The sequence below is a fragment of the Oncorhynchus gorbuscha genome, linkage group LG22, assembly GCF_021184085.1.
Source record: "Oncorhynchus gorbuscha isolate QuinsamMale2020 ecotype Even-year linkage group LG22, OgorEven_v1.0, whole genome shotgun sequence".
Lineage (NCBI taxonomy): Eukaryota > Metazoa > Chordata > Actinopteri > Salmoniformes > Salmonidae > Oncorhynchus > Oncorhynchus gorbuscha.
Window position 1 is genome coordinate 51955667 of NC_060194.1, and position 13610 is coordinate 51969276.

Here is a 13610-nt window from a genome sequence, read left to right on the forward strand (position 1 = left end):
AAGGTGGCACAGAACAGAGAGAAGGGAGATACTAGAGAACATGCACATCGTCCGCTGACATACATTCAGGTGAGGAGACTTGTCTTGGCTTACGGATTGTTTCACCTATCATATGCATGTTGTTCTATCAATAGTTTACGTCACTAAATAGCATATATATATGTATAACTAATTTATTCAGAAATGTTGATTGCTGGAGCATGTGACTTTGGCCTTGGTTTTGCCAAATAGCAACACAACATCTCTCCAGAATCTCCATATATAGGAGAAGCACACGAAAATTTGACATTGACAGGCTATACATAGTTTGTAATTGTATTGTAATTATTGTGGGCATTGTAATAGTTTATGTGTTGACTGCTTTGCGTGTGTGTGTGTTAACTGGGAGTTGTGGTCTATAGGAATCATGTTGACTCTACCGTATGAAGAACCAGATATGACGTATGAGCCCCGGTTTGGAGCCAACTACCCCCGTGGGAGCTTACCGGATCTGGAGCCAAACCCAATACACAGCCTGAACGTCACGTCGGACCCGGAGAGAGAGGGCGAAGAAGAGCCAGACCCGATACACAGCCTGGACATCACGTCGGACCCGGAGAGAGAGGGCGAGGAAGAGCCAGACCCGATACACAGCCTGGACATCACGTCGAACCCGGAGGAGGGTGACATCTCAGAAAGAGAGGACGAGGAAGAAGAGAGAGAGGACGACATCCAGCAGGATGAAAACGGCCACCCCAGAAAGAGAGGACCACGGAGAAAGAAGTTGACTAAAGGTAGACAGGAGAGGGTCACGGTGCGCCGTCATGAGGCAAACGCCCGTGAGCGCAGCAGGATGCACGGTCTGAACGACGCGTTAGAGAGCCTCCGAAAGGTGGTGCCCTGCTACTCCAAGACCCAGAAGCTCTCCAAGATAGAGACTCTGCGCCTGGCTAAGAACTACATCTGGGCCCTGTCAGAGACGCTGTCTGCGGGCAAGAAGCCGGACCTGCTGGGGTTCGTTCAAACTCTGTGTAAGGGCCTGTCCCAGCCCACGACCAACCTGGTGGCTGGCTGTCTGCAGCTGAAAGCCAGGTCCTTCCTCACGGACCACAATGGAGAGGTGACGTACCCCGGTAGTACGGCCCACTACGACAACATGTACCCCTACCCCGGGGCAGACCTGGGCACGGCACCTGGACAAGCCTGCAGCACCCTGGGCAGCGCCAAGCCGTCCTACCACAGCCGGCACTACAGCTACGGCGGCCAGTACGAGCCGTACTACGACCACACGCCTCCTGAGGAAGGAAGGGAGGGACACCTTGGCGGACAGATCAGCCCTCCTCTGAACTTTAACGGCATATTCTCTCTGAAACACGACGAACCGGAGGAGTACGGGAAGAGCGGCCACTATGGGATGAGATACAGTTCTGTGCCCGGTCACGGCTCCCTCAGCTCGGCATCCATGTACCGGGTCTCGCCAGAGGGCCGGTTACACTATGAATTACACCTTCGGTCCGCAGGGCAGACCCACAAGGCTGAGACTCAGAGCCAGCAGGCAGAGCTACCAGGCTGGGAATCAGAGCCAATAGGCAGAGCTGCCAGGCTGGGACTCAGAGCCAGTAGGCAGAGCTACCAGGCTGGGAATCAGAGCCAATAGGCAGAGCTACCAGGCTGGGACTCAGAGCCAGTAGGCAGAGCTACCAGGCTGGGACTCAGAGCCAGTAGGCAGAGCTACCAGGCTGGGACTCAGAGCCAGTAGGCAGAGCTACCAGGCTGGGACTCAGAGCCAATAGGCAGAGCTACCAGGCTGGGACTCAGAGCCGGCAGGCAGAGCTACCAGGCTGGGATGCAGAGCCAATAGGCAGAGCTACCAGGCTGGGACTCAGAGCCAGTAGGCAGAGCTACCAGGCTGGGAATCAGAGCCAATAGGCAGAGCTACCAGGCTGGGACTCAGAGCTGGCAGGCAGAGCTACCAGGCTGGGACTCAGAGCCAGTAGGCAGAGCTACCAGGCTGGGACTCAGAGCCAATAGGCAGAGCTACCAGGCTGGGACTCAGAGCCAGTAGGCAGAGCTACCAGGCTGGGACTCAGAGCCAATAGGCAGAGCTACCAGGCTGGGACTCAGAGCCAGTAGGCAGAGCTACCAGGCTGGGACTCAGAGCCAATAGGCAGAGCTACCAGGCTGGGACTCAGAGCCAATAGGCAGAGCTACCAGGCTGGGACTCAGAGCCAATAGGCAGAGCTACCAGGCTGGGACTCAGAGCCAATAGGCAGAGGCATAATTAATAGAACACTTAAAAGGTTATACTTCCCCTGTTACTATTCATCACACACACACACACACACACACACACACACACACACACACACACACACACACACACACACACACACACACACACACACACACACACACACACACACCACCAGTGGAAGGAGCACGGTGTGCCAATACAAAGTGTTTAACATACCATTTATTGATTGATAAGTTTATGAATGTATTAATTTCTTCCCTGTGTATTGAATTATCTATGTAACTATTTGTTTATTCATTGACCTTAACATATAGCAGTTTGTCAAGGTGAATTTGACACTGGTTTGATTGCAAATGTTGTGTAAAAATATTTTCTACTGTTTTTTTAAAAATTGGGCCTATGTCTATAGCTGATAAAACAACTAGGCTACTGAATGATATTAATACAATTATTATGTAAACTTGGAGATGACCAGAGGTGTAGATTATCAAGGTAAAAAGCAAACACCAATTATCATCTCATCAGGGAATTATGTTTCATTTGACTTGTTTTCGCCGTGAGGAGACCTGCAACAATCTTCTATAAAGAGACGCAATGCCAGAAATATCCGAACTACAGGAAGAGATTCCAGAGAAACATGTTCAATAGTGATTTAATCCCACATAAGAAAGGCATCTGTAATGCTATAGGCTTTCTGCTGACTGGGTGCATGTTGGAATATAGGTGTTTAAATAAGGCTCATTAATTATGTCGTCGTGCCAAAGCCTCAACGCAGCAGCTCAATGTATAGGTAATATTAGCTCAAATCAAATGAACGCTTCAACTGTATAAAAGTCTAAGGAAAATGCATTTGTATTTAAATCAGTGAAGTAAAAAAAGGTGAATGTGATCGCTTGATGTATATGAAAAAATGATGATCCATTAGTTTACGAATAGGCCTACTTCATTTTTTTTGTCTTAATAATGTGTTTAAAAATAATGTGAATGATATCATTTTGTGAAAATGTTTCGGTGCAGTATTGAGTGACTGTTGTTCTGTAAATCATCATCAATATCGATCATCACCTCCATCCTCACTATTCTTACTGAAGAACGTCATAATATCATGAGCCAGAATACAGTATATACTCTTAGAGAAAAAGGTTCTGGATATTAACAAAGAATGGTTATATGCTAGCTTTATGTAGGGCACCCTTCAGGTTCTATATGAAACCTTATATGGAACCCAAGTGTTCTATATGGAACCTTATATGGAACCCAAGTGTTCTACATAGAACCTTATATGGAACCCGTGTTCTATATGGAACCAATTTTGTATTAGTGAAGAAGAACCCGTGGGATTGTGATCAAACAACCCTACAAAAGGGTTCTGTACCTAACCTTTAGGTGTGCCATATATGGAGCAAGCAATACCCTTTTAGGTTCTATCCAGAGGGGTTAGGGTTTTCTCAGAGTTATGTATGGATATTTCTAAGCCTTACTTTGACAGAGTTGTTGAGGCCAGATGTGCACCGGTATGGGGAGCGACCATGATTATGGGCTTTGGACGGTATATTGTTGTTGTTTTTACTTTAGCCTTTATTTATCCGGGAAGTCCCATTGAGGTTAGAAAAACTCTATAAGCATTACGTGGGGCTAGATTAACCTGCGGTAACCGACAACTGCGTAGCAGCTTCATTGATTTTATTTATGCGGTGTCAGCTGTCAAATCAACAAGCGGCTCGCAGCATTATATCTAAAGACGACATTACCATGACAAGGGCCAACTGGCATTAGTAATAATCCCATGTAGACTTGTTCAAACACTGGAATGTGTGATGTAATCTACACCTTGATCAGGCTGATATAAATCCTTATTATCTTGTTTCATGATTTTCTATTTGAGTGTCATTGATTCTATATAGCTTAGCTACATTTTCTCCTTCTGAAGGGTCGTGACAACCACATGAGCAGCAAGCCGCTCACCGATGTGACAGCTCAGTGGCAGTTACACCTACGCAAAAACACCAGCTATCGGAGTGTCGGCTTTTGTGGGTAAACTCTTGATCAGACAGTGGCTATAGACTTTGGCCTGTGTAGTCCTACACGGTAAGAGTGATGGGTTATGTACAGTAATGTGTAACTGTCCCATGATAGAGGATAGATGATCTCTCAATTCACACACACACACACACACACACACACACACACACACACACACACACACACACACACACACACACACACACACACACACACACACACCAACAGACTATTATTTATATTACAATTATATACATTATTATTACAGACATTTGTATTATTTATAATAATTGTTAATGTTATTTTTGCAGAGTGAAAAACGGTGCTTGGTGTGTTTATGTGGGGTGGGGTGGTCTCGAGGGACCTTCTGACCACATATTTATATATATAAAAAGACAGCTGATATAATGGCCTATGATAATCACATATTTCCAATAAAACATACAAGAGAGATATAGTGAATCACTTTGCCAGACGCACATTTTGAAAGACACAACAAAGAAAAGAAAACAGGATGCAAATCACAATACAATGTTTCAGCACCACGGTCAGCACACATGGCTCTATATAGAGCTCTGCAGGTAGTCAGCGCCACGGACAGCACACATGGCTCTATATAGAGCTCTGCAGGTAGTCAGCGCCACGGACAGCACACATGGCTCTATATAGAGCTCTGCAGGTAGTCAGCACCACGGACAGAACACATGGCTCTATATAGAGCTCTGCAGGTAGTCAGCACCACGGACAGCACACATGGCTCTATATAGAGCTCTGCAGGTAGTCAGCACCATGGACAGCACACATGGCTCTATATAGAGCTCTGCAGGTAGTCAGCACCACGGACAGCACACATGGCTCTATATAGAGCTCTGCAGGTAGTCAGCACCAAGGACAGAACACATGGCTCTATATAGAGCTCTGCAGGTAGTCAGCACCACGGACAGCACACATGGCTCTATATAGAGCTCTGCAGGTAGTCAGCACCACGGACAGCACACATGACTCTATATAGAGCTCTGCAGGTAGTCAGCACCACGGACAGCACACATGGCTCTATATAGAGCTCTGCAGGTAGTCAGCACCATGGACAGAACACATGGCTCTATATAGAGCTCTGCAGGTAGTCAGCACCATGGACAGAACACATGGCTCTATATAGAGCTCTGCAGGTAGTCAGCACCACGGACAGAACACATGGCTCTATATAGAGCTCTGCAGGTAGTCAGCACCATGGACAGAACACATGGCTCTATGTAGAGCTCTGCAGGTAGTCAGCACCATGGACAGAACACATGGCTCTATATAGAGCTCTGCATGTAGTCAGCACCACGGACAGCACACATGGCTCTATATAGAGCTCTGCAGGTAGTCAGCACCATGGACAGAACACATGGCTCTATGTAGAGCTCTGCAGGTAGTCAGCACCATGGACAGAACACATGGCTCTATATAGAGCTCTGCATGTAGTCAGCACCACGGACAGCACACATGGCTCTATATAGAGCTCTGCAGGTAGTCAGCACCATGGACAGAACACATGGCTCTATATAGAGCTCTGCAGGTAGTCAGCACCACGGACAGCACACATGGCTCTATATAGAGCTCTGCAGGTAGTCAGCACCACGGACAGCACACATGGCTCTATATAGAGCTCTGCAGGTAGTCAGCACCACGGACAGCACACATGGCTCTATATAGAGCTCTGCAGGTAGTCAGCACCACGGACAGCAGCACCCAAGTGGAGATTCATCAAATCATTAATCGCAGCGCATGAAGTGCTCCTTCAGCAGACAAAAAGTTCTACATTCAAAGATAAAGTAGACATGGTGGTCAACAGGCATAAGGTTGTGTCACACACACACACTAAAGCCGCTTCTGTGGCCTGTTTCCAGGCTAAAGGCTAAAGCTTAGCTAGCAGCAGTGGTTGAATTTTCCTAATCACCGTTGTTTTAAGGACAATGACGAGGAGAAGTAGGTTGTAAGTGGAACACAGGATGCAATTAAAGTTGTCCTATTCTGTCACTCACACCTGATTTGTAATTTCTATCCACGTTTTGCCCGAATGCGTGGGCGAATTGGCCATCTAGCAATTCCGGCAAATGCCAGCAAGGCCGGGCCATCTTTTATTGTGGTGGGCTGATCTAAATTTACCAATATTTTACAGGGGAGGTTTTATTTTTTTTATTACGCAATTTCTAATTTATATTGAGCTGCTGGATCCCCTACTAAGATAGGCCGGCCTGGTTTTCTGATTGGCTGAGGTGGGCCGAATTCATATTCAAAGTCAAACGCGCATCATCAAAGAGAATGAGACCTAGCTCTCACTCTGTCAGTCCTGGAGTCAGAACAGAAAATCACGGATCATACAAAATAACGTAAAAGGCCGAAAAAGATAAAGAGACCAAAAAAGGTCTATTGTGGCTAACGCTGATAAATGTCTGAAATGAAGCGATTTAATTGCTAGGTTGTGGTGAAGACTTAGAGAAAACGTTTGACCTCTGTCATTGCCAACTAAGGGTATATAACAAAGTATTGAGATAAACTTTTGTTAATGAACAAATACTTTTTTTCCACCATAATTTGCAAATAAATTCATAAAAAATCCTACAATGTGATTTTCTGGAATTTGTTTTCTCATTTTGTCTGTCATAGTTGAAGTGTACCTATAATGAAAATTACAGGCCTCTCTCATCTTTTTAAGTGGGAGAACTTGCACAATTGGTGGCTGACTAAATACTTTTTTGCCCCACTGTATGTACCGCCAATTCCTTCATGTTTTAGCTGTATATGTAGCCTAATATTAAACACAGCTAAGCGGGCAGGAGGAACACACTATAATTTACAAGTTATTATAAACCAATGGTGCACTATAAGAAAGATGGTTCCAAACCTCTAGTTTTCAGTTCTCTTCCCCACTCATTCAGACAGTCACAGCAACATTTTGGCTTGAGAAATTGCTTTTTGTTAAAAGGCTTCTTTTTTTTTTACAGTTTTAATTGAAAACAATCACAGTAAAGTGCTTAATTTTTACCCAGAAATGGTTTGCTATTGATGCGAAACCTGAATCTGAAATCAGAAAATAAAAAATAAAAAATCCAGGTAGCCTATTGTTCTGGATGTGTCTGAAACAGATTGCTAAACTGTATTTTATATGGATAAATGAGAGTCGGATACTCTGGTTTGCCAGGCAAAAAAGGAGAAGATAAAATACAGTGCTTTCTGGTGAATAATCTGGATAATGCCTGCCAATGCTGATGACTGGTCATTTGCCAACAGTCAGGACGCCAAACCTTTTGGTTGTGAAGCACAGATGAGATGTTTCTGAGACTATAATTTAGTTTAGTGGCCAGATGGAACAAAGACAGAAGTAGAAAATGCACATGGTAGGTTATGGTAGGTTACACCTACTCATTCAAAGGGTTTTCTTTATTTTGACTATTTTATACATTGTAGAATGATAGCGAAGACATCATAACTATGATATAACACATATGGAATCATTTTGTAACAACAAAAGTGTTAAACAAATCAAATATGTTATATTTGTAGCAACCCTTTGCTCGATGACAGCTTTGCACTCTTGGCATTCTCTCAACCAGCTTCATGAGGTTGTCACCTGGAATCCTTTACATTTGCTGAGCACTTGTCGCTGACAGAGATGGCAGCGTCAACTCACCATCAGTACGACCAAGAATATGACTTTCCCGGAGAGGATCGTGTGTTCTGCCTTCCACCCAGGACAACGGAATGGATCCCAGCCTGCGACCCAAAACAACGATGTCGTAAAAGAGACAAACGGAGCGGTCTTCTGGTCAGGCTCCTGAGACGGGCACATCGCGCGCCCCTCCCTAGCATTCTACTCGCCAATGTCCAGTCTCTTGACAACAAGGTTGATGAAATCCAAGCAAGGGTAGCAGTCGGTGCAGCCAGCTGGTTTCTCCACGCATCGCGCCGATAGAAACAAACATCTTTCTGGTAAGAAGAGGGGCGGGGGCGTATGCTTCATGGTTAACAAGACGTGGTGTGGTCACAACAACATACAGGAACTCAAGTCCTTCTGTTCACCTGATTTAGAATTTCTCACAATCAAATGTCGACCGCATTATCTACCAAGGGAATTCTCTTCGATATATCTCTTCGATATAATTACAGCCGTATATATTCCCCCCCCAAGCAGACACATCGATGGCTCTGAACGAACTTTATTTGACTCTTTGCAAACTGGAATCCGTATATCCTGAGGCTGCATTCATTGCATTCATTGTAGCTGGGGATTTTAACAAGGTTAATCTGAAAAACAAGACTCCCTAAATTGTATCAGCGTATCGATTGCGCAACCAGGGCTGGAAAAACCTTGGATCATTGCTATTCTAACTTCCACGACGCATATAAGGCCCTGCCCTGCCCTGCCCCGCTCTCCTTTCGGAAAAGCTGACCACGACTCCATTTGGTTGATCCCTGACTACAGACAGAAACTAAAACAAGAAGCTCCCGCGCTGAGGTCTGTTCAACGCTGGTCCGACCAATCTGATTCCACGCTCCAAGACTGCTTCCATCACGTAGACTGGGATATGTTTCGTATTGCATCAAACAACAACATTGACGAATACGCTGATTCGGTGAGCGAGTTAATTAGAACGTGCATTGAAGATGTCGTTCCCAAAGCAACGATTAAAACATTCCCAAACCAGAAACCGTGGATTGATGGCAGCATTCGCGTGAAACTGAAAGCGCGAACCACTGCTTTTAATCAGGGCAAGGTGACCGGAAACATGACCGAATACAAACAGTGTAGCTATTCCCTCCGCAAGGCAATCAAACAAGCTAAGTATCAGTATAGAGACAAAGTAGAATCTCAATTCAATGGCTCAGACACGAGAGGCATGTGGCAGGGTCTTACAGTCAATCACGGATTACAAAAAGAAATCCAGCCCCGTCACAGACCAGGATGTCTTGCTCCCAGGCAGACTAAATAACTTTTTTGCCCGCTTTGAGCACAATACAGTGCCACTGACATGGCCCGCAACCAAAACATGTAGACTCTCCTTCACTGCAGCCGACGTGAGGAAAACCCTCCCAAGGCTGCAGGCCCAGACGACATCCACAGTCGCACCCTCAGAGCATGGGCAGACCAGCTGGCTGGTGTGTTTACGGACATAATCAATCCCTATCCCAGTCTGTTGTTCCCACATGCTTCAAGAGGGCCACCATTGTTCCTGTTCCCAAGAAAGCTACGGTAACTGAGCTAAACGACTACCGCCCCGTAGCACTCACTTCCGTCATCATGAAGTGCTTTGAGAGACTAGTCAAGGACCATATTTCCTTCACCCAACCTGACACCCTAGACACACTCCATTTTGCTTACCGCCCAAATAGGTCCACAGACAATGCAATCTCAACCACACTGCACACTGCCCTAACCCATCTGGACAAGAGGAATACCTATGTGAGAATGCTGTTCATCGACTACAGCTTGGCATTTAACACCATAGCGCCCTCCAAGCTCATCATCAAGCTCGAGTCTCGACCCCTCCTTGTGCAACTGGGTACTGGAATTCCTGACGTGCCGCCCCCAGGTGGTGGGGGTAGGCAACAACATCTCCACCCCGCTGATCCTCAACACTGGGGCCCCACAAGGGTACGTTCTGAGCCCTCTCCTGTACTCCCTGTTCACCTACTACTGCATGGCCACACACGCCTCCAACTCAATCATCAAGTTTGCGGACGACACAACAGTGGTAGGCTTGATCACCAACAACGACGAGATGGCCTACAGGGAGGAGGTGAGGGCCCTCGGAGTGTGGTGTCAGGAAAATAACCTCACACTCAACATCAACAAAACTAAGGAGATGATTGTGGACTTCAGGAAACAGCAGAGGGAACACCCCCCTAGCCACATCGATGGAACAGTAGTGGAGAGGGTAGTAAGTTTTAAGTTCCTCGGCATACACATCACAGACAAACTGAATTGGTCCACCCACACAGACAGCATCGTGAAGAAGGCGCAGCAGCGCCTCTTCAACCTCAGGAGACTGAAGAAATTCGGGTTGTCACCAAAAGCACTCACATACTTCTACAGATGCACAATCGAGAGCATCCTGTCAGGCTGTATCACCGCCTGGTACGGCAAACGCTCCGCCCACAACCGTAAGGCTCTCCAGAGGGTAGTGAGGTCTGCACAACGCATCACCGGGGGCAAACTCCCTGCCCTCCAGGACACCTACACCACCCGATGTCACAGGAAGGCCATAAAGATCATCAAGGACAACAACCACCTGAGCCATTGCCTGTTCACCCCGCTATCATCCAGAAGGCGAGGTCAGTACAGGTGCATCAAAGCAGGGACCGAGAGACTGAAAAACAGCTTCTATCTCAAGGCCATCAGACTGTTAAACAGCCACCACTAACATTGAGCGGCTGCTGCCAACACACTGACTCAACTCCAGCCACTTTAATAATGGGAATTGATGGGAAATGATGTAAAATATATCACTAGCCACTTTAAACAATGCTCCCTAATATAATGTTTACATATCCTACATTATTCATCTCATATGTATATGTATATACTGTACTCTATATCATCTACTGCATCTTTATGTAATACATTTATCACTAGCCACTTTAACTATGCCACTTTCTTTACATGCTCATCTCATATGTATATACTGTACTCGATACCATCTACTGTATCTTGCCTATGCCGCTCTGTACCATCACTCATTCATATATCTTTACGTACATATTTTTATCCCCTTACACTTGTGTCTATAAGGTAGTAGTTTTGGAATTGTTAGCTAGATGACTTGTTGGTTATTACTGCATTGTCGGAACTAGAAGCACAAGCATTTCGCTACACTCGCATCAACATCTGCTAACCATGTGTATGTGACAAATAAAATTTGATTTGATTTGATTTTGATTTGATTTGCTTTTCCTTCACTCTGCGGTCCAACTCATACCAAACAATCTCAATTGGGTTGAGGTCAGGTGATTGTGGAGGCCAGGTCATCTGATGCAGCACTCCATCACTCTCCTTGGTGAAATAGTCCTTAGACAGCCTGGAGGTGTGTTTGGGGTCATTGTCCTGTTGAAAAACAAATGATGGTCCCAATGAGCAAAACCAGATGGGATGGTGTATCGCTGCAGAATGCTGTGGTGGCCATGCTGGTTAAGTGTGCCTTGAATTCTAAATAAATCACTGACTGTGTCACCAGGAAAGCACCTGCTCACCATCACACCTCCTCCTCCTCCATGCTTCACGGTGGGAACTACAGATGTGAAGATCATCCATTCACCTACTCTGCGTATCATGAAGACACCACACCTCCTCCTCGTCCATGCTTCACGGTTGCGACCACAGATGTGAAGATCATCCATTCACCTACTCTGCGTCTCACAAAGACATCACACCTCCTCTTCCATGCTTCACGGTGGGAACCACACATGCAGAGATCATCCATTCACCTACTCTGCGTCTCACGAAGACACCACACCTCCTCCTCCATGCTTCATGGTGGGAACCACAGATGTGAAGACCATCCATTCACATACTCTGCGTCTCACGAAGACACCACACCTCCTCCTCCTCCATGCTTCACGGTGGGAACCACAGATGTGAAGATCATCCATTCACATACTCTGCGTCTCACGAAGACACCACACCTCCTCCTCCTCCATGCTTCACGGTGGGAACCACAGATGTGAAGATCATCCATTCACCTACTCTGCGTCTCACAAGGACATCACACCTCCTCCTCCATGCTTCACGGTAAGAACCACAGATGTGAAGATCATCCATTCACCTACTCTGCGTCTCACGAAGACATCACACCTCCTCTTCCATGCTTCACGGTGGGAACCACACATGCAGAGATCATCCATTCACCTACTCTGCGTCTCACGAAGACACCACACCTCCTCCTCCATGCTTCATGGTGGGAACCACAGATGTGAAGATCATCCATTCACCTACTCTGCGTCTCACGAAGACATCACACCTCCTCTTCCATGCTTCACGGTGGGAACCACACATACAGAGATCATCCATTCACCTACTCTGCGTCTCACGAAGACACCACACCTCCTCCTCCATGCTTCATGGTGGGAACCACAGATGTGAAGATCATCCATTCACCTACTCTGCGTCTCACGAAGACATCACACCTCCTCTTCCATGCTTCACGGTGGGAACCACACATGCAGATATCATCTGTTCACCTACTCTGCGTCTCACAAAGACATCACACCTCCTCCTCCTCCATGCTTCACGGTGGGAACCACAGATGTGAAGATCATCCATTCACCTACTCTGCGTCTCACAAAGACATCACACCTCCTCCTCCTCCATGCTTCACGGTGGGAACCACAGATGTGAAGATCATCCATTCACCTACTCTGCATCTCACGAAGACACAGTGGTAGGAACCAAAAATCAGCAATTTGACCATGAAGGCCTGATTCACGTAGTCTCCTTTGAACAGCTGATGTTGAGATGTGTCTGTTACTTGAACTCTGTGAAGCATTTATTTGGGCTGCAATGTCTGAGGCTGGTAACGCTGATGAACGTATCCTCTGCAGCAGAGGTAACTTGGGATCTTCCTTTCCTGTGGCGGTCCTCGTGAGAGCCAATGCTTGATGGTTTTTGCGACTGCACTTGAAGAAACCCTCAAAGTTCATGACATTTTCCAGATTGATTCACCTTCACGTCGTAAAGTAAAGACGGACTGTCATTTGTCTTTGCTTATTTGAGCTGTTCTTGCCATGAGAGGGACTTGCTGGCAAGGACAAAATGGCTCCTTAACAGCTTCTACCCCCAACCATAAGACTGCTGAACAATTAACCAAATGGCCACCAGACCATTTACATTGACCCCCCTGTGGAATTTATTGATTTTTAAAAACTTTATTATATTTAAAAATATTTTCTTAACTCTATTTCTTGAATTGCATTGTTGGTTAAGGGCTTGTAAAAAAGCATTTCACTGTTGTATTAGACGCATGTGACAAATAAAATTGTATTACATTTTTGAAGTTATTTTGGTCCTTTACAAAATAGGGCTATCTTCTGTACACCAACACTTCCTTGTCACTACACAACTGATTGGCATTAAGAAGGAAAGAATTTCCAAAAATGTATTTTTATGCTCAATCAGTGTCGCTCATTGAGCTGACAGAAACTTTCAACCGGTTTTCCCCATTAAGCAGCGAGTCGGAGTCAGAGGCAGAGTCTTCTCTGGTCTCTACTTCACCCGTTACGGGGTCTGAGATGCCGAGCCTTCTCTGGTCTCTACTTCACCCGTTACGGGGTCTGAGATGCCGAGCCTTCTCTGGTCTCTACTTCACCCATTACGGGG

At 46.1% G+C, this 13610-nt stretch overlaps 1 protein-coding gene across 1 annotated transcript in view; it reads left to right on the top strand.

Annotated features, from left to right (window-relative positions):
• The window catches only part of LOC124010097 (neurogenic differentiation factor 6-B-like), a 4164-nt gene extending 67 nt beyond the window's left edge, over positions 1 to 4097 (top strand). Inside the window, exons 1-2 of the mRNA XM_046322441.1 lie at positions 1 to 69; positions 402 to 4097. The exon at positions 1 to 69 is cut by the window's left edge and continues 67 nt beyond it. Of these exons, the coding sequence (XP_046178397.1) occupies positions 407 to 1636 (1230 nt within the window). The 5' untranslated portion in view covers positions 1 to 69; positions 402 to 406 and the 3' untranslated portion in view covers positions 1637 to 4097. The remainder of the gene's footprint in view (positions 70 to 401) is intronic.
• Positions 4098 to 13610: the final 9513 nt, after the last annotated feature.